The 20,158-nt window shown below is 32.9% G+C and overlaps 2 protein-coding genes across 6 annotated transcripts; one reads left to right on the plus strand and one right to left on the minus strand.

The window, feature by feature from the left end:
- The first annotated feature begins 9,138 nt into the window (after positions 1-9,138).
- On the plus strand, positions 9,139-10,773 carry LOC116003035 (CBL-interacting serine/threonine-protein kinase 7-like). Its single transcript, XM_031243220.1, has 2 exons — positions 9,139-9,537; positions 9,715-10,773. Exons 1-2 carry the CDS (start codon positions 9,173-9,175, stop codon positions 10,604-10,606), a joined length of 1,257 nt encoding a protein of 418 aa, XP_031099080.1. The 5' UTR covers positions 9,139-9,172; the 3' UTR covers positions 10,607-10,773.
- Positions 10,774-11,732: 959 nt separating this feature from the next.
- On the minus strand, positions 11,733-19,832 carry LOC116001798 (acylamino-acid-releasing enzyme-like). 5 transcript variants are annotated; one of them, XM_031241744.1, is made up of 18 exons: positions 19,646-19,828; positions 18,916-19,056; positions 18,490-18,793; positions 18,186-18,407; positions 17,881-18,090; positions 17,701-17,772; positions 17,484-17,622; positions 17,216-17,388; positions 17,037-17,119; positions 16,820-16,941; positions 16,676-16,727; positions 16,426-16,603; positions 16,265-16,325; positions 15,983-16,105; positions 15,592-15,789; positions 13,125-13,193; positions 12,866-12,942; positions 11,733-12,087 (listed from the first exon to the last, which is right to left on the minus strand). In XM_031241744.1, the coding sequence occupies exons 2-18, from the start codon at positions 19,025-19,027 to the stop codon at positions 12,024-12,026; spliced, it is 2,259 nt and encodes a 752-aa protein (XP_031097604.1). In that variant the 5' UTR covers positions 19,028-19,056; positions 19,646-19,828; the 3' UTR covers positions 11,733-12,023. The 5 variants fall into 5 exon arrangements, with proteins under 5 accessions (XP_031097604.1, XP_031097603.1, XP_031097607.1 ...); XM_031241743.1 differs by having other exon boundaries at positions 16,676-16,754; positions 19,646-19,827; XM_031241747.1 differs by lacking the exons at positions 18,916-19,056; positions 19,646-19,828 and having other exon boundaries at positions 16,676-16,754; positions 18,560-18,683.
- Positions 19,833-20,158: the final 326 nt, after the last annotated feature.

Genomic DNA, 20,158 nt, shown 5'->3' on the forward strand with positions numbered 1-20,158 from the left:
TTCAAGCAGAGAGTACACTTAATATCAAGCCACTTGGTAAAAGTAATACTCCTAGTAGATAGTATACTATTTCCCTTTTGGAGTATCAAAAAAAAAAAAAAAAAAAGAAAAAATTTTTTTTTTTTTTTTTTTTTTTCCCATAAATGAAAACTACTTGTAAAGTAATATTTCAAGCAGAGAGTACACTTAATATCAAGCCACTTGGTAAAAGTAATACTCCTAGTAGATAGTATACTATTTCCCTTTTGGAGTATCAAAAAAAAAAAAAAAAAAAGAAAAAATTTTTTTTTTTTTTTTTTTTTTTCCCATAAATGAAAACTACTTGTAAAGTAATATTTCAAGCAGAGAGTACACTTAATATCAAGCCACTTGGTAAAAGTAATACTCCTAGTAGATAGTATACTATTTCCCTTTTGGAGTATCAAAAAAAAAAAAAAAAAAAGAAAAAATTTTTTTTTTTTTTTTTTTTTTTCCCATAAATGAAAACTACTTGTAAAGTAATATTTCAAGCAGAGAGTACACTTAATATCAAGCCACTTGGTAAAAGTAATACTCCTAGTAGATAGTATACTATTTCCCTTTTGGAGTATCAAAAAAAAAAAAAAAAAAAGAAAAAATTTTTTTTTTTTTTTTTTTTTTTCCCATAAATGAAAACTACTTGTAAAGTAATATTTCAAGCAGAGAGTACACTTAATATCAAGCCACTTGGTAAAAGTAATACTCCTAGTAGATAGTATACTATTTCCCTTTTGGAGTATCAAAAAAAAAAAAAAAAAAAGAAAAAATTTTTTTTTTTTTTTTTTTTTTTCCCATAAATGAAAACTACTTGTAAAGTAATATTTCAAGCAGAGAGTACACTTAATATCAAGCCACTTGGTAAAAGTAATACTCCTAGTAGATAGTATACTATTTCCCTTTTGGAGTATCAAAAAAAAAAAAAAAAAAAGAAAAAATTTTTTTTTTTTTTTTTTTTTTTCCCATAAATGAAAACTACTTGTAAAGTAATATTTCAAGCAGAGAGTACACTTAATATCAAGCCACTTGGTAAAAGTAATACTCCTAGTAGATAGTATACTATTTCCCTTTTGGAGTATCAAAAAAAAAAAAAAGAGAGGAAAGATCTTCTTTTTTTTCTTTTTTTTTTTTTGTTGAAAAAGTATTAAATGAATAGACCATTAGGAAAAATAGTTTTAAATACTCATTTTTTATACTTACGTAAATCATCATATATCATTTCTTATATTTAAAAAAAAAAAAATTTCTCATCATTCTCATACTATCTAGCTTGTAGGTGGGGAACTATATGTATTGTCTATATACCTATATTAGTAAAGGACGAAAACTATTATTATAAAGCACCAGTTCGAGTGGATGCGGGTTCCAAGAAGATAATGAAGGAAAGAATGGGAGGAAAATACAATATTGAAGGAGAAAGATATAGAGAATATAGATAGAGACATGATAAAGAGGCGAGGAGATATAGAATGTAGGGAAACATATAAAAAGACCATATTATTATTCTGGTTGTCCTTCACAATATATGAAGCCTATAACTCTAATAATATAATAACTACTATTATAATGTTTCTTTAATTCTAATAATACAATATTTTATATAATTATTATTCATATTCTTATGGTATCACTTGCCCCGTTACTATAAAACATTTTGGAAGCAACGTCAACTTGACTATAAAATATAAGGATACATTTTCCTATACCTAGGACAATATCCCACTTTTGCATAGGTTGTTTAAATCCAACGAAAGTTGATAGGTAGATGCATGCCAATTGCCATTTATTGTCCCTGGCTAAAGTTGGTTGTTTGTTTAGATGACTCATCTTTTACTTTTAAATGCAATCACCGGGTAGGGACCAAAAAAGATCGTGTTGGGCAAAAGTTATAAAGAAAATTTATGATGTGAATTGATATTTGTATCGAGAGTATTTCATATTATTTTTACATATTATATATAACTGTATCAAGTATAATTGATAATGATTTTTATTCGTTGTGTAATAATGTGTAAAATACGTAATTATAAAAGTATGATCGACACGAGTTCAAATCATTACTTAAGAAGTTAGTTTTTCACATAACACAAAATATATACAATTATATTTATTTAAATATGGACCATCACTCTTTTATCAAATAAAACAAGTCATTTTGTCAACAAAATATATACTCCGTATATTTTTTTGATAATTAATTGATAATTGAGTACAATAATGACAAAACAAGGGTACAAGTAATTAATGTCAAATGTGGGTTCCGATCAATGTAAAGAAATTCATATTTATACTATGAAAAATTACTATGTGTACTCTCATTTTTTACTCTCAACTTTAAAGATGAGCCAAAGAGGCAAAGACCTTTTACTTAAGCGGCATGAAGTGACTCTCTCAAATGGGAGATCATGCGTTTTCTCAAATCTTAATAGAGAAAATATATTTGAACAGATACTACATATTATAGGGTCAATAGTACTCAAAAAATTAGTTTATCAATGCCTTTTAAAATTTTCACCTATATATTATATGCACCAAAAAACGTATCAAAATATCTTTCATTGAACCAAGACCTATAACAATATAATCTACAACAACCAACAATAGATGCCTGCCATGGCGCAGAAAATATTGAATACAATTACTATACCATATATTGGACCACTGTAGGAGACCATCAATCAGGTAGGCTCCAATTCATTTACTATGGACAAAAAGTAGAGTTTTAGTCCTTATGATAAATTGTGATTATCAATCTTAATTTTGAAAATAATAAATATATAATTTATCACTAAATTATACGTTGAATTCTCCATACACAAAATTATAATAAAGTTTGTTAAGCATAATTAATTTTTTAAAACCCTAGACAATAAATTTGCAAAACTTTAACCAACAATGGAGTAGCTCACTCACCTAGTTGAAATAAATTCATTATAAGTTGATGAAAAAGTGGTTTCATCCAAGCTCATGAAAGTAGAGGGTCCCCTCAATATTTAACACGGAAAATAAAAAGTGTATTTTTAAACGGTAAACTTATAACAATCGTAGATGATGAATAGTTGCATTTAAACTTTCTTCCAATTATATGATAGAGTTCAAATTTTATTACATACCTGACAATTTGGAGATAAACTCCACTAAATTTGGTCTGCCTCGACTTACCTCCACATGGGGTCACAGTTGATGTTAAATTTTGTCTTTAATTTGATAGGTCATAGAGAGCTATCTGGACTTGTACTAGAAAAGGATGACAAAAACATTAAATGCCTCAACAATCAAGTAAATTTACAGATAAAGTACTGTCCAGCTCCATCTATGAAATAAGATGGAGGTAGGTACTGTTGGTATAAAATATATAGAGTTAATTTCCACTTTAACCCTACCTTTTATTATGATGCTATTTTCAAATTCAATTATTGAGTAATAATATAATCATATTTTACTCTCTGCTGGTTTAACACAATTTGATTGGATCATAATTAGCTTTCTTTCACTATATTTTCATTCTTCAACACAATTTGATTGGGTCATAATTGGTTATTTATTTAACACTCATAATCTTCCTGTCATTTTATCAAGATCAAACTCTTACCACTACGTCAAAATATATAACTAGTAGCGAATACATAACTTTATTTCTTAATATACTTACGTAATAGTTAGCATCACGTTTCAGTGACAATATATCGAGCTCAGATCAGCCCTCCATGTATTCGCCCAACATTTTCAATTCAGGTCCGCATGGTCAGTTCAGTTGGTCACAGGGATGGAATTTGGAAAGAAAATTAAAACCAGGGATAAAGTATCACCAGCGGCAGTGTGAAATTGAGCAACCTGTCAAAGTGAGGCGGGCTCAATCTAGCTTATGTATTCAGCTGAACTACCATAATTTACATCTTTTCAGATGTTATGTCGGGTGAGATTCAACTTTTTGGGAAGAAATATTTCCAATTCAGACAAGGTGAATAGGATGAGTTAGTTTACTAGCTAGCCTGACAAGATAGTTGAAAACAATTAATCAACTATTTATGTTCAACTTGACCGCCTAAAGTACTATTATTGTTAGCTCCAGTCTAGGGGTACTGTAACCCAGGACTCATGTGGAAGTGCATAAGATGCCAGCTACAAGAATTTATTGAAATAGTTAGTAGATAGGAGAGTGAGAAGATGAAAATTAAATTACTAGTGTATCAAGGTTGGGGCATATATAATACAAGTTCATTGCACACACATGAAGATTAAATTAAAGATAAAAATGTATGTTCACATGTTTTATCGACTTGAGGGGGGTGTCCTTTAAGAAAATTCAATGAAAAGTTATTGATATTTAAATAGTTAGTAGATAGGAGGATGAGATGGGGGAATGAGCGACGAGCCGGGATTATATATTGAGAGGATGTATGAGGTGTGATTGAGATGTCCTGAGTTTTTTTTAGTTTAACTAGATGTTTTGAATTCAGGTTTTGAGAACGCAATTATATCTTAAAATCTATTAGGAAGTATTTTTTTTATTAACTCTTTAAATTTTACCCGACACAAACATGATTAGTCTCAATGTGAGTTTTAGTGAATCCTGGTTGGGAAAATCATTGGTTAAATTTAAAACAAAAAACAAAAAAAAAAACAAAAAACAAAAAACAAACAACAACAAAAAAGGGAAAATGGCACTTTTCCCCCTATGTTATGTGCATATAACACTTTTCCCCCCTATGTTATTAAAATGTCAGTTTTTCCCCCTGAAATGTTAAATTGACATTGTTACCCTTAAAAATAATTATTTCATTTATTTTTCTTCTCCAACAAATTATTATTTATATGTATGGATGATCACGATTCGGTTCGAACCTAACCAAACACTGTAGCAATCATATCGAAATAGTATGGACGGTTCTGTTACGATTCAGAACCGAAAAATTTAAAATTAAATAATTGTTGAACCATGAACCGGAACTTAACCACAGTCATATATAGTGAAAATAATCAAACACTTATTTTGATAAATCGGTACGGTTCGGTTCCAATTTCGATTTTAAACCTCCAATCAAAACTTATTATTTACTACACATTTATTTTTATAATTTTATTTCTTATTTAAAAATAGTCTAAATTTAACAATTATTTTATTTTATTTTTTCGGTTCTGAATCGTAACTGTAACCGTCTATACTATTTAAGTTCAATTGCTACAGTGTTCGATTAGGTTCGTATCGAACCGCGATCTTCCATACATATTAGTAACAATTGATTGGAGAATAAAAATAAATGAAATAGTTATTTTAAGGGCAAAAATGTCAATTTAACATTATAAGGGAGAAAACTACCACTTTTAAAATAACTAAGGGGAGAAAACTGCCACTTTAATAACACAGGGGGAAAAGTGCTATAAGCATATAACATAGGGGGAAAAGTGTCATTTTCCCAAAAAAAAAAAAACAAAACAAATTATAACTTAGTTGATGGGAGCAAAATTAAAGCAATTTATAACATTATTAGAATTATTCTATGATAAAATATTAAACATCATTAATTAGATAAATGGTACAAATATATGGCAATATTGATTTGGAATTATGGTAATAATGGGCCATAAACCCATGCATTTAAATAAGCTTAAATAGCCTCATTAAAAGCCCGAGAGAGGAAATAATAACCCCTGATCTGTTACATATTTTGTTTCATTATCTATCACAGTGAGATTTTAATTATCCAGACCACTTAATACGGGTTGTTATGCCGTGGACCCAGGTCCACCTTACATTCACATACACTATACTCTACATTCACAATTTGTAAACTCCACATTCACACATTATAGGATTATATGTTTAGTAACTATATTACCACTGTTATGAATTCACACATTCAAAACTCTATATTCACAGGTCCTATACTCCACATTCACAACTTAAGAACTCCATATTCACACATACAGGGCTACAAGTTGCTAGAACTTCTTAACTCTATTACAGATTCACACATACATAACTATACATTCACGATTTCTATGCTCCATATTCACAATTTGAAACCTCCACATTCACACATTTCTGGGCAACTCTACATTCACACAATCATAAATCTACATTCACGATTTCTATACTCTACATTCACACTTTGAAACCTCAACATTCACACATTTTTGGACAACTCTATATTCAGCAATATGTTTACTAATTTAAAAAAAAAAAAAAAAAAGAAGACAAAAACGACGTAGTTTTGGACAAGGTGGACCTGGGTCCACAGCATAATTTGCCACTTAATACATGGGCCACAATAATATTAGAATAAAAAATATTTTAACACTACAATTAGACAATTAATCAGCAGAGCAATATATAGATCTTATATATTAATTTTTTGGAAAAAAGAGTCAAATAAGTTTATATCTGAAAAGTCAATTAGACCCATAAACTTTTAAAAAGTGTAATTGCACCCTTTAACATGTTATATTGAAGCAATGAAATCTAAAAAATGAAAAATCGGTAAATGACCTGCTATTACAGGTCATTAGGGTTTCTACGTCAATTTTATCATCTCCGGCGATAATTTAGTTGTCAGCGATGACCGAATCGTCGCCTACTCCATTCAGTTGGTATTTTTCTAAAAAAAATAAATAATACTGAGTAATATATACTACTCAAACCTCCAAAATTTTTTCCTCCTAATTTCCCTCCTAACATGATACTTTTTTATTGGATACTTTAAATTTTCATTACAAGTTAGTAGTGTCAAACAATTTATTAATACCTAATGATTATAAGTCACGCTGGGAGACCTTCCATAGCATGCAGTTATATCTGTTTTTGTAAGTTCTTTAGTAATTTCTTTTGGTTATAAGCTTGTAAGAACAAATAAAGATCATCAGAGTTGGGGTTCAATTCTTTTGAGAATGTAAAAATTAGGGGTTCGTATCGAAACACATAAATGTCTTCTCTCATATAAATATAAGAGTAATGCTACCGCTCATTAAAAAAGTTATCTCTAATCTGATCTTCCCCTCCTTAAATGCATTTTCTAATTGAATAATTAACTTTCTTTTTAACTAATGGTGAGATCAGTCAATTCATGTACACACAATGAATTGAAGCCACATCAAGAAAGGATCGGAAAATATCATTTTTCTAAATATAATTATACTTATAAATTAAATTTATTATCTATAGTATCTATCAGAATAAATGTAGTTATTTTCTAATCTCCTCCCAAATTTACAATGTTTATAATAAATTATAAAAAACAAAGTCAAAAAAAATTACACGCACACGCGCTCACACACGCATATATTGTGTGTGTTTTTATTGAAAAATATTACTCCGTATTTATAACAGCTATAATTAATTAGTAGAAAAAATACTTTTATTTGTCATTCACTTAATTAATACAAATCTAAAATAATTCTTTTAAGCATTCAAAAATAAGGCCCAAAAAGTCGATACATAATCATGTGCCTTCAAGAATATTTAATTTGTGAGATCACCCATAACCAGCCCACACTTAGGTTGCTGGGTTTTCATTGTCAACCTATGCCATGTGTTTTTGTATTATCAAGAAGAAAAGGCTTTGGGTTGATCTTCACTGCACTTTGTTTGTACATCATCACTTTGTACACAATGAGATCATTCAACTAAATGCTCCCACTAGAATAGAGTGGCTGACACACTCTCTAATTTGGGGACACGCCAGCAGAATGAGTGGATGACCCTAAATACTTGCCCCCGAGAGCGAGGAGGTCTTCTTCCATGATCTTGTGCGTGTCCTTTGCCGTTGCAGAGTTCGGGAAACAAATTAGCTTAGTTTTCTCCGGGGTTTCTCCCCTCCTTGTCTGATAAAAAAAAAAAAAAAAAAAAACTAAATGCATGCTCCCACACATTTCCCTATCAAATTCACCACCACCAATTTCTCAGTTTGACACAGACAAGTTCATGCTACCCTTGTCGGTCTCAATCTCCTGGGCTACGTTGACAGTTCCATCAAGGAACCAGCCAAGTTCAAGGATTCTGTATTTGTTCTAGTTTAGCTCCTGTTGAATAGCTGTATATGTTAAACTAGTTGTTATACCTTCTTGCTATCTTTTCTCCTCAGTACACTATTTATAGCTTATGCTTGAGCTTACATCAATAAATCATCAAGTTCGTAAACTCTATACAACTTTGCTACTTCTCCACAGGAGACTTCTATGATGCTCATTATATGTAGTGTTAAAATTATGCAGAGCGAGTACTATTACTAGTTACTAAGGATGATAATTGCACTCAAATTCATCGGAGCATGTACAAAGTACAAACAAACACGTGATGAGTGATGAGTGATGAGTCTACTAGATAACTTAGTTGGGCAATTAACTTGATAATAATCAAATTTTAAATTTGATTTCTTGTGATAACTGTGTATTGACCTTCTTGATTTAAACCAGCAAATTAAACTATGGGTCGGATAATCAAAAGAGTAAGGAAGTAGTCTTGATCTCTAATGATGTCTACCCCTAATTTTCGACTACAAATATCTATGTTCATATTGAGGGTCTTGGAGTTGAAAACATTGTAATACATGTGATTCTCACATCCTACTTAAAAAAAAAAAAAAATATTGATGGCAGTAATATTGATATTGAGAGTCTTGGAGTTGAAAATGCTGGATGCATGCGATTCTCATCCTACTTTCTATTTATTTTTTTAATACAACTAATTCTATTAAGGTCTAAATATTTATTATTATTTGACCTAATAAACATAAAAATAAAATTATTTCTGTAAGTTTTCATTTTCTAGTATTTTTCAAGAATCATTTTCCTACCATATGTTCATCTATTTTTATTTTAATTAATTAATTATTTATTTATTTATTCATTTTGAATCGAATTCTTATTTACAGCACTTTATCATTTGGTTTATTCCTATTCAAAATATACAAGAATCATAATGATACTCTTAAAAAAAAAATTCTCATCTTATTATATTGTATTATTACTTTTTTTTTTTAAATCCTAATCCTTGTCAAAGTCAAATACGATTTCTATGTAAAATAGGGTATGCAACTGATGCATACACGCATATATATATATATATATATATATATATATATATCCATGTACAAAGCTTTGGCTGCGCATCGCTAAATCGGCGGCGACTTCCTCCGATCCCTTCGCGGCAGTTGAAGGCATGGACGCCGGCGGCCGTGAGAAGGGCGGAGGCAAATCCATTATCCTCAAGAAATACGAGCTGTGCCGCCTCTTGGGCCGCGGCAGCTTCGCCAAAGTATATCAGGGCCGCCGTCTAGAAGATAACGCCGATGTCGCCGTCAAGGTTATAGACAAGAGCGCCACCGTGGCTGCGGTGGAGCCGTATATTCTCCGTGAAATCTTGGCCATGCGGCGGCTGAACCACCACCCTAATATCGTCAAACTCCACGAAGTTATGGCCACGAAGACGAAGATTTATCTTGTCATGGAGCTCGCCACGGGCGGCGATTTCTTAGCCAAACTTAACGGCGGCGAATTCTTAGCCAAACTTAACGGCGGCGAACGGTAAGAAGGAATAACATATTAGGTTGTCTATTAACTGTTTCCTAGGCTTTGGAGTTAAGCTGATAGTTAGATTCTATTTTTATATAATTAAAACATGTGTTTCAATTCAACTAAAAACCTAAGTTGATAGTTGAATTGCAGATTTATGTTTATATATTCTTCATTCTGTTTCTATAGGCCGTTCGACAACGCCACGGCCCGCCGCTACTTCCGGCAGCTGATCGCCGCCGTGAGTTTCTGCGACCAGAACGGCGTGGCCCACCGCGACATCAAACTCCAAAACCTCCTCCTCGACGGCGACGGCAACCTCAAGATCTCCGACTTCGGCCTCTCCGCCCTCTCCGACCACCTCAAAGACGTCTCCCTGGAAACCATGTGCGGCACGCCGGCGTACAGCGCGCCGGAGGTGATCAGCCGAAAAAGATACGACGGCGCCAAGGCGGACGCGTGGTCGTGTGGGGTCATCCTCTTCGAATTCCTCGCCGGCCGCCGCCCCTTCGAGGGCCACAACACCTCAGAGAGATTCCGCGCAATGATCCGCCATGAAATCCGATTCCCGTCCTCCGTTTCAAAGTCCGCCCGGAAAATAATCCACCGGCTCCTCGATCCCAATCCCCTAACAAGACCCACCATTGGAGAACTAATGATGAAACACCCCTGGTTCAAGAAATCATCATCTCCAGCCCTTGAACAATCATTATCTGATCATAAAGAAAGCAAAACAATGAATGCATTCGACATAATCTCGATGTCATCTGGGCTGGATTTGTCAGGGATATTTGAGGAGGAGATGAGGGAGAAACGAATGAGATTCGTTTCGACTATAGAGGTCGGAGAGATTGAGGAGAGAGTAAAGAAAATGGGGTTTGGAGTGGAGAGAGGGAAGGGTGGAGGAATTAGACTTGTGAAAGAGGGAGTAGTGTTAATGTTGGAAATTCTTCGAGTGTCAACAGAGATTTGGTTAGGGGAGATTAAGGTTGTCAATGGAGGAAAGGAATTCGAGGAGATTACCTGGGAGGAGTTTAAGGTTGGGTTGACAGACATTGTTTCATGGCAAAGTGAACAGTGATGGAGCTCTACAGTGACATGCATACATATATTCATCTCAATCTGGAAACTGTATAACTTTTTTATTTAAGGGAAAAATTGTCAAATAGACTATTAAACATACTTTAGCTTGTTTCGTAATTAGATTACTAAAAGTGTGCAATGGAATCATCTGAGACGTTTTTCTGATTTCTTTTAATGCAATTTGAGTTATAAACATTGTAATTTTTACTCTCAACTAGTATGGCAGAAAAATAACTACTCTTAGTACATACCATGTAAGCAATGCAATATGATTAGATTCTACTAGTACATACCTAAACCCTAATTAAAAATGTTCATGTTTCATGGATTGAATCTTTGTAAAAGAAATTTTGTTTTTGTTTAATAGTTGCATAATCACTGATCAGGTGGATATGTGGTCAGTAATACTGATTAGTTAATTGTATATCATCTTCAAAGGAGAAATAATTATAGTTTAGCAATCTTCAAACAACAGAAATGAGCAAAAGTCTGTGATTTCATCACTATGTTGGAGCACCTTCTGGATAGTGGCCAACAGTTGCAACAAAATGCATGGCATAGGCCATATATAAGACATGAATCTTAATAAAATTATATTCCATTTCTTTCACAATCAAGATTCAACAATCTTCTATCATCCTCATATTATAACTCAACTTAAAAGATCGAAAACAGGGAAGTATATATGTGTGTGGTTCATATCACTGCCAGCATGCACCAAGACAAATTGCACAGTGAAACTAATCAAAACCAAACACCCAAAAACCAAATTATTATTAATTAGGTGTTAATTAGTCTGTGTTGGGTATATAATATATAAATAATAAATGTACATTTCAATTATTACACCTACTTAAGTTTTTAGTCAAAACGAAACATATACTGTTCAAACTATCGGTAATCAACTTGCATAGGTGAAGGGGTGTGGCAATTCCATTACCTTTGCATAGTTGGGAACAATTTCACTACCTGTTTAGATTTTTAGTTGAGATAAAACATATTTTGCATTAGTCTATTAGAGCTACAATAATTTCTCTATTGACTAGTGCTCAATGATTGCATAAGTTTTTTTTTTTTTTTTTGAAAATCAATGATTGCATAAGTTAGATTCAAAGAATTATAAATGTAGAGTCTGAATTCATGTGCTTCCAAATAATTGAAATTCTCCAACAACATATCAAACATCAATACACAGGAAGTCATATGTTAGGAGATTGTGCCCTCCATTATCTTGTCGAATTAGAGTTTGGGGTCCTAATGACAAAGGAATTTTAATTTACCTTTTGTGAGTAGGCAAATTATCTCATATATGAGACCATCTTACGGTCATTCGTGAGACAGGTCAGTTTTTTTTTTTTTAAGTATACTCAAATTAAAGCATGGAACATTAGAACTTGATCCTCTGAGCCATGTTATTAGCAGCAGTACTTCTTGAACCAGACTCCAATGTTCAGAAAGCTTTCATACTCGGATTGTGGTCTGCAGAAGAGGATTGAAAGTGAAAGTAGTTTAAAATTTGTATTAGTTCTAAGCATGCATATATGATATATGTTTATTGAACTTTAGCTCATTATATGCAGAACTCAGAAGAACCAAATTTGATTAGGGAAATGATATATGGATTCTCATGGAGTAAAACTCCCGTCACGTGTATTAATTTGATAGAAGAGAAAGAAAGTATTGAGCATGCAAAAGCTGATGAAGCGCCAAGTCCAAGTGTCAAGCAATTGGTAACTAGAGGATTGTTAGTGGCCGACTTGAAGGGTCAAGTCCAGCACCCTGCATCTTGAAAAGGTGGTGGGTATATAAGGAAATAAAATTACGCCTTTGCTATAAGTTATAGCTTTTGACGTAGTAAGCGCTTGATCCTAACAAGTGGTATTTGAGCCAATCAACAAGAGCAGTTAAGATTGGCAGGTGGGGCCAAGTCCAACACCACTTTTTTTTTAGATGAATCAGAATGCACCACATAACATGGAGTAAAAAATGGAGTATAATCGGTAATCATAAGGCTACAAGTTCAACTCCCAACAGGTACAACCTACTAGCATTCTTTGTTTGAGCCGATCAGAAATGGACAACCTAGGCTGGTTTACCTCGTATTTCTTTACCGACTAGAGTCACATACAAGGCGAGATTTATTCAATGCACACATTCGAATAGTAAGTGCGAATTTCTCCCATTACTCAAAAAAGGGAATAGAATATACGAGCATGCATGTGTAATATACTCATTTGATAACTAATGGAGGACTCACTTGTCAATTGGGTGAATGTCATCAGGAAACATCACCACCTTAACTTCAACCCCTTTCTCCTTCAGTGCACGTGCATACTGCAAATATTCAAAGAGGGAAATCATTCACTACATGAAATGGTGCACTTCAAATACTCACAAGCAACCCCTGATTTGAGATGCTTGGTAAACGGACTGTTAATACAATTACAAAATAAGATGATTGAGACTGTTAATACAATTGTAAAATAAGACGATCGACTCGATCAGTATATACATACTTGCAATCCATCAGGAATGGGTACGCGGAGGTCTTTACTGCCTAAGAGTACCAGTGTTGGAGCTTTAACCTGAAAGAATAACATCAATATATGGGAGAAGTTGAAGTAGATTGTAGCGATGGAATCCTATTGGAGAACTCGTTATTTCCAATCACTTTAAAAGTAGACAGAAATTTAGGACATTTTTCAACATTTTGGACCACCAATAATGAATAGTCAGACAAGTTCAATTCGTAACCTTGTTATTGAAAAAAAAAAAAAAAAAAAAAAAACTTATGCAATCATTGATTTTCAAAAAAAAAAAAAAAAACTTATGCAATCATTGATTTTCAAAAAAAAAAAAAAAAACTTATGCAATCATTGATTTTCAAAAAAAAAAAAAAAAACTTATGCAATCATTGATTTTCAAAAAAAAAAAAAAAAACTTATGCAATCATTGATTTTCAAAAAAAAAAAAAAAAACTTATGCAATCATTGATTTTCAAAAAAAAAAAAAAAAACTTATGCAATCATTGATTTTCAAAAAAAAAAAAAAAAACTTATGCAATCATTGATTTTCAAAAAAAAAAAAAAAAACTTATGCAATCATTGATTTTCAAAAAAAAAAAAAAAAACTTATGCAATCATTGATTTTCAAAAAAAAAAAAAAAAACTTATGCAATCATTGATTTTCAAAAAAAAAAAAAAAAACTTATGCAATCATTGATTTTCAAAAAAAAAAAAAAAAACTTATGCAATCATTGATTTTCAAAAAAAAAAAAAAAAACTTATGCAATCATTGATTTTCAAAAAAAAAAAAAAAAACTTATGCAATCATTGATTTTCAAAAAAAAAAAAAAAAACTTATGCAATCATTGATTTTCAAAAAAAAAAAAAAAAACTTATGCAATCATTGATTTTCAAAAAAAAAAAAAAAAACTTATGCAATCATTGATTTTCAAAAAAAAAAAAAAAAACTTATGCAATCATTGATTTTCAAAAAAAAAAAAAAAAACTTATGCAATCATTGATTTTCAAAAAAAAAAAAAAAAACTTATGCAATCATTGATTTTCAAAAAAAAAAAAAAAAACTTATGCAATCATTGATTTTCAAAAAAAAAAAAAAAAACTTATGCAATCATTGATTTTCAAAAAAAAAAAAAAAAACTTATGCAATCATTGATTTTCAAAAAAAAAAAAAAAAACTTATGCAATCATTGATTTTCAAAAAAAAAAAAAAAAACTTATGCAATCATTGATTTTCAAAAAAAAAAAAAAAAACTTATGCAATCATTGATTTTCAAAAAAAAAAAAAAAAACTTATGCAATCATTGATTTTCAAAAAAAAAAAAAAAAACTTATGCAATCATTGATTTTCAAAAAAAAAAAAAAAAACTTATGCAATCATTGATTTTCAAAAAAAAAAAAAAAAACTTATGCAATCATTGATTTTCAAAAAAAAAAAAAAAAACTTATGCAATCATTGATTTTCAAAAAAAAAAAAAAAAACTTATGCAATCATTGATTTTCAAAAAAAAAAAAAAAAACTTATGCAATCATTGATTTTCAAAAAAAAAAAAAAAAACTTATGCAATCATTGATTTTCAAAAAAAAAAAAAAAAACTTATGCAATCATTGATTTTCAAAAAAAAAAAAAAAAACTTATGCAATCATTGATTTTCAAAAAAAAAAAAAAAAACTTATGCAATCATTGATTTTCAAAAAAAAAAAAAAAAACTTATGCAATCATTGATTTTCAAAAAAAAAAAAAAAAACTTATGCAATCATTGATTTTCAAAAAAAAAAAAAAAAACTTATGCAATCATTGATTTTCAAAAAAAAAAAAAAAAACTTATGCAATCATTGATTTTCAAAAAAAAAAAAAAAAACTTATGCAATCATTGATTTTCAAAAAAAAAAAAAAAAACTTATGCAATCATTGATTTTCAAAAAAAAAAAAAAAAACTTATGCAATCATTGATTTTCAAAAAAAAAAAAAAAAACTTATGCAATCATTGATTTTCAAAAAAAAAAAAAAAAACTTATGCAATCATTGATTTTCAAAAAAAAAAAAAAAAACTTATGCAATCATTGATTTTCAAAAAAAAAAAAAAAAACTTATGCAATCATTGATTTTCAAAAAAAAAAAAAAAAACTTATGCAATCATTGATTTTCAAAAAAAAAAAAAAAAACTTATGCAATCATTGATTTTCAAAAAAAAAAAAAAAAAAAAAAAACCGTCCCCTTGGTGGTCAGAATTTCCGATCATTCTTATGAAAAAGCAGTCGTTAATAAGACGCCAGCAACCCAACCAACTAAGTTTTCCATCACCAAAAAAAGTGGTCAGAAATAGTGACAAAGACATTTCGGATCCCCAAAGTGGTTGGAAATGTCATTCATGACGTAAAATCCTAAGTGGTTAGAAAATGCGAGATTTCTAGTTGTGATCTATTCCACAAGTAAAAAGACTTAGCAAAAGAGGCACACCTTGGAAACATGTGAAATAGGAGATTTGTTGTAAAACTGTTCTAGGTGTTGTGCTTTAGGTGCTTCAGTAAAACTCAATTTCCCTTCACTTCCAAGTGCCTCAAAATAGCACCAATCAGGTATATCAGTGGTGCCAACCATCAAGGCAAAGTTGCAGACTGGATTCAATGCAGCTGCAGCAGCAAACTTCTCTGGAGCCTGCAAAACCAACAATGGAACAATCATAGTTTAGCAGCTAAACTCGAAGAAAAGAACTGTTAGGCAGTGGCTTAGTGGGCCGAGTCCACCATCCTGCCATCGAAACGTGACACTGACTACTACTCAAGTATAAAGAAAGAAAATTGTGCCTTCGCTACTACTAGCTATAGTTTTTGGCGTAGTGGTAGGTGACCTGTCCTATCAAGTGCGTTGTCAAAAATCCGCCGTGGGAAATGCCAGTCACAGAAATTTTGGATGAGTCTGCAAATCCCATGTCAATAACATAGTCTATGGCATGGAGCACGTCCTTGACATCCTGCACATGTATGATCCCCGAATTACGATCAATAAAGACCGCCAAAACTAACCTGGCACCTCGGGGCAATTGATAAACGGACTGCTACTGCACCAGTCTCGATCACTCTCACGAAGATATATACTGTATGTCGTATGCAAAAGAAAGGAAGAAAAGCACCTGTGATCCGACTTTTCCTGGAAGAGATTGCAACGCCTCCTCGCCAAATCCTAAAGAACCTCTGGGGTGAATTGAACAGATTAAGTTCAATCATACTCCGAATTTCAATCTGTAGCAAAGACATAACAAGAGAAGAAAGAAGCGTTTGCGGTTTGGCTCACCTATAATTCACCATCAGCAAGTTAAAACCGAGAGAGCAAAGAAATGCTGAGGTATTGCAGAAGCTCGTCAATGAAACAGCGTGAGGACCCCCGTGAAGGATTGCAACAAGTGGATCGCAGCCACTGCGTTTCTTTAGCTTGGAGGATACAAAAATCGCTTCATAAGGCTCGTTGGCTCCTAAAACAATTCATATTACTATACTAAACATTCCATGTACATTGATGAAATTCCCAGAATCCTAAGGTTTACCTTCAGTAGAGTTCTCAGATGTATCCGAAACAGGAATCTTGAGAATACTGAACTGATGAGACGACGACAAAATGTTAACCTGCAAACGAGCATAAGTATTGGAACAAAGAAATATTGCAGATAATGTAAACACGATATAGGAACCTTTGCAGAGGATCTGAATATGGGGCTTGCGGTATCAAGCCAATTCCACGAGGTTTCATTTGTGTTCTGTCTGACAAGGCAACCATATTTGATCTCGGGGATATTAACCGGACTGCTGCATACTGTTAACGAGCAAGAAAATATAAATGAGTACATAATAAGTAGCATAGCTACATATATGATAAAAGAAATATTGGAAAACAATGTCTTCTGTTACCAGCAATGATATTATCACCATCTAGAGCGAGGATCTCCCATGAAAAACTCGAGTTGCTAGGACTAATTCGCAATACCTCACCACTGAAGTTGAATTAGCGAATCATTAGTTCATTACATATATAGGAAAACCATAACCCGTTATGCCATCAAATATGATTTCTCAATCAGATCAGATACCTTATTATGTCAATCGAGAGTATTGCTTGAGAGCTGCCCCAGACAGACGTCAGGAGAATAATGTGCCCATCAGAAAGCCATGGCTGACTGAGAATGTTTGAATGGTAAAGCCCCGGGTTCGAACAGTAAAGCCCGGGGAATGAGTCCTCGTGAGCGTGCATCACAACTGGAACCTATAACATCGGTTAAAGATCACAGAAGTCGACAGTGTTTCCTCAAAATTAAAGCAAACGAAATGTTCTGCAGAGAAACAGAATAGCATATATACCACATCGATAATTTCAGCAGGTGGGCATGGCTTCCCGTCAACAGGCCAAGCAATCCTATGAAGCGAATCAGTTGCACAATGCGCTCCAGAATCTACCGCACTTTTTGAGGATAAGAACACAAGAAACTTTCCATCTGGGCTGACAAGCAGAAATGTAGAGATATAATAAGTTCCTATTAAATTCAATGCAAAATCAATTGAAGAGTTAAGTACTTACCTAAAACGCGGAAACATAGCACTGCTTATAGTATCTGTCAACTTGACCATGGAAGATGTATTTGCATTAGTTCTGCAAAAGACTCGAAATTTACATTAGCTGCTTAACAAGAAAATTTGAGCAAACCGAACAATATTCATCAGTCCAGTTTAATTTCTCCCGAGAATGATTCATAGTTACCCTGATTGCTGGGCTTCTAGCTTCACGAAGGGGGCTTCGATGGCGTATAAAGCACAACGTCTATTCGTGCAGTATTTGATACCAAACTTTCTAGCCGACGGCCACCCAACAAACACCAAGTATTGTTGCGAGTCTGCAGTTAATGGAGCCCAGACAACCTGTCCAACACTAAGTGACTTGTCTGTTTTCTCGACTCCTCGTACTTCCCCACTGCATAGAATTAGATTTAATCTTCCTATCAACTGAAACCACAACTATGCTGTCTTTGCCATACCGAAAGTGGATGGATAGTAGTTAAACCAGACCTGTCAATGTTGATCACGAAAAGCTCGGGCTGTCTTTTCCCAGCATAGGCTTCTCCCCAGCCCTCGTCCCAATCTCCTTGGCCTTTCCAGCTACCACAATCATCCTGCATCGAATTCCCTTTCTTGAAACCAGAACGTGTAAACGTTGGCTTAGCGGGGAGAGGCTCTTCAGCAACATAAGCAATGAGAGTCTCGTCATAGTTCCACGAAATACCCTCAAACCTGTCAGCACATAAGCCAGTAGAACTAATTATTCCAGACTGTAATTCCTGAATTCTTTTCGATAGAATAATTACCAACTAACCATCCATCTGAAAATACATAGCCATGAATTGAGGCAGGAATATGAAACTCCTTTTCCACTCCACACTGACCCCAGATTTCAAAGCGGGTAGGGGAGCCAATTTGAGAATTATGAACTACAAGCAACTTTGAACCCGAGGGGGACGGAGCTATTATAGAGGTGCCTCCCATCTCTATAGGGAAGGCAGCCCATTGAAATTCAATGGTATCACTGTGGCTTCTCGAGATTTGACTGGACAACACATATTTCCTTTTCTTATTGGCCTGTAGATTTGGCTGAGTAAGTGAGAACATAACCTGAGAACCTTCACAGACAGCAAAACCATATATAAGGCCATTAATCATATGCTTTCTTTCTCTTTAGTGTTAGCAGATAGAACTCGAAACTCGAAAGAGATAATTCATAATCACAAGCCTTTGAACATACCACCATTGGATGTGAAAGTCCATGCCTTGTCAATTGAAGGGATATTCATAAAATCTTGGAGCAATCTAGACTGATAACTACATTCTTCCTCAGCAGATGCATCTAAACCCATAGGAATTTCTTTCAAATTAAACTGGAAAGCTGGATAAACATAAAACAAAAACAGATTGATTAAGATGATTATTAGGTATAATCAACAGATGGTATCCAATCTAGCAATTCAAGAAGAACACTATTACGGGCAACCCCAGCCAAGTTGGTCAAGGCCCCCACAAGGTTACAAGTTCAACTCCCAACAGAAGCAGCCTATTGACTATCTTGGTTTCAGCCAGTCAGCTATAGATAACCTAGGTTAGTTTACTTTCTTGTGGCCCTTTGCCAGTCAGGTTTACTCAGTGCACACCATCAGTAGTGGCGGTGAGTTTCCCTCGTCACTCAAAAGAAGAACAATATAGCTGTGAGGATTAGGATGCCATTGCCTTCCCATAGCTGTTAACCCAAAAAGATCATAACTTTGGAATGAACACTAAAAAGCTACAGTTACCCATTCTCAAGAAATGTTATGCAATGGAATATGGGAGCAATAAAGAGAAAAAATCCAGCAAAATTGTGATCATAAACAATGCCAGCATAAGATATGTAAAGCTAAAGTCAACGCCATTTATAGTGTGATAGTAAATGCACAGACATACAAGGAGATACAGGGAGAGAGATAAAGTTAGTGATTTACTTGGAGATGTGAAATTGTTCTGCCACTGAGTAGCTTGGGTAGAAGATGAAGAGAGGAATCGAAGCAAAAACTGTATAAAGGGTAATGGATTATCATCTAATATTCTGTCACCTCTTCATCTTTCTGCACTCTCAATGTGGAATCTCATGATTGATTTTTTTTGAGAAGTGGAATCTCATGATTGAATGGGACATTTTCATCATCTTCCTTTTGTCTTATTATATAATATCTTGTGCCACATTGGCCTAAAAGGAAAAAAAAAAATCAAATATTGAGAATTGTGGTAATTATAGACTTATAGTTTTAAAGTTTGGAACTTTAGAATTTTTGGTGTAAGTTTAATTAATTTTTAAATTAAATCTAAAAACATTACTATAACATTAATTGGATTATGTCATATATACAGTATCAAAAGAGTTCTACAACATGTACTCCCAAATCTCTCCCTGATATGATTGGCACTGATAGGTTATTTTCTTCATCTTCATGTATACCAGCATGATTGTAGCAGGT

This window comes from Ipomoea triloba, chromosome 13 (genome assembly GCF_003576645.1).
Source record: "Ipomoea triloba cultivar NCNSP0323 chromosome 13, ASM357664v1".
Taxonomy (NCBI): domain Eukaryota; kingdom Viridiplantae; phylum Streptophyta; class Magnoliopsida; order Solanales; family Convolvulaceae; genus Ipomoea; species Ipomoea triloba.

What these genes read in the sequence shown, in the direction of transcription:
- LOC116003035 (XM_031243220.1), top strand. Translation starts at nt 9,173, where the DNA reads ATGGACGCCGGCGGCCGTGAGAAGGGCGGAGGCAAATCCATTATCCTC. An exon ending in AAACTTAACGGCGGCGAACG is followed by an intron (nt 9,538 to 9,714) that starts GTAAGAAGGAAT and finishes CTGTTTCTATAG; the next exon opens with GCCGTTCGACAACGCCACGG.
- LOC116001798 (XM_031241743.1), bottom strand. Translation starts at nt 19,027, where the DNA reads ATGGGTTTAGATGCATCTGCTGAGGAAGAATGTAGTTATCAGTCTAGA. An exon ending in CTCTCGATTGACATAATAAG is followed by an intron (nt 17,120 to 17,215) that starts GTATCTGATCTG and finishes ATTCAACTTCAG; the next exon opens with TGGTGAGGTATTGCGAATTA. An exon ending in TATTCAGATCCTCTGCAAAG is followed by an intron (nt 16,755 to 16,819) that starts GTTCCTATATCG and finishes GCTCGTTTGCAG; the next exon opens with GTTAACATTTTGTCGTCGTC.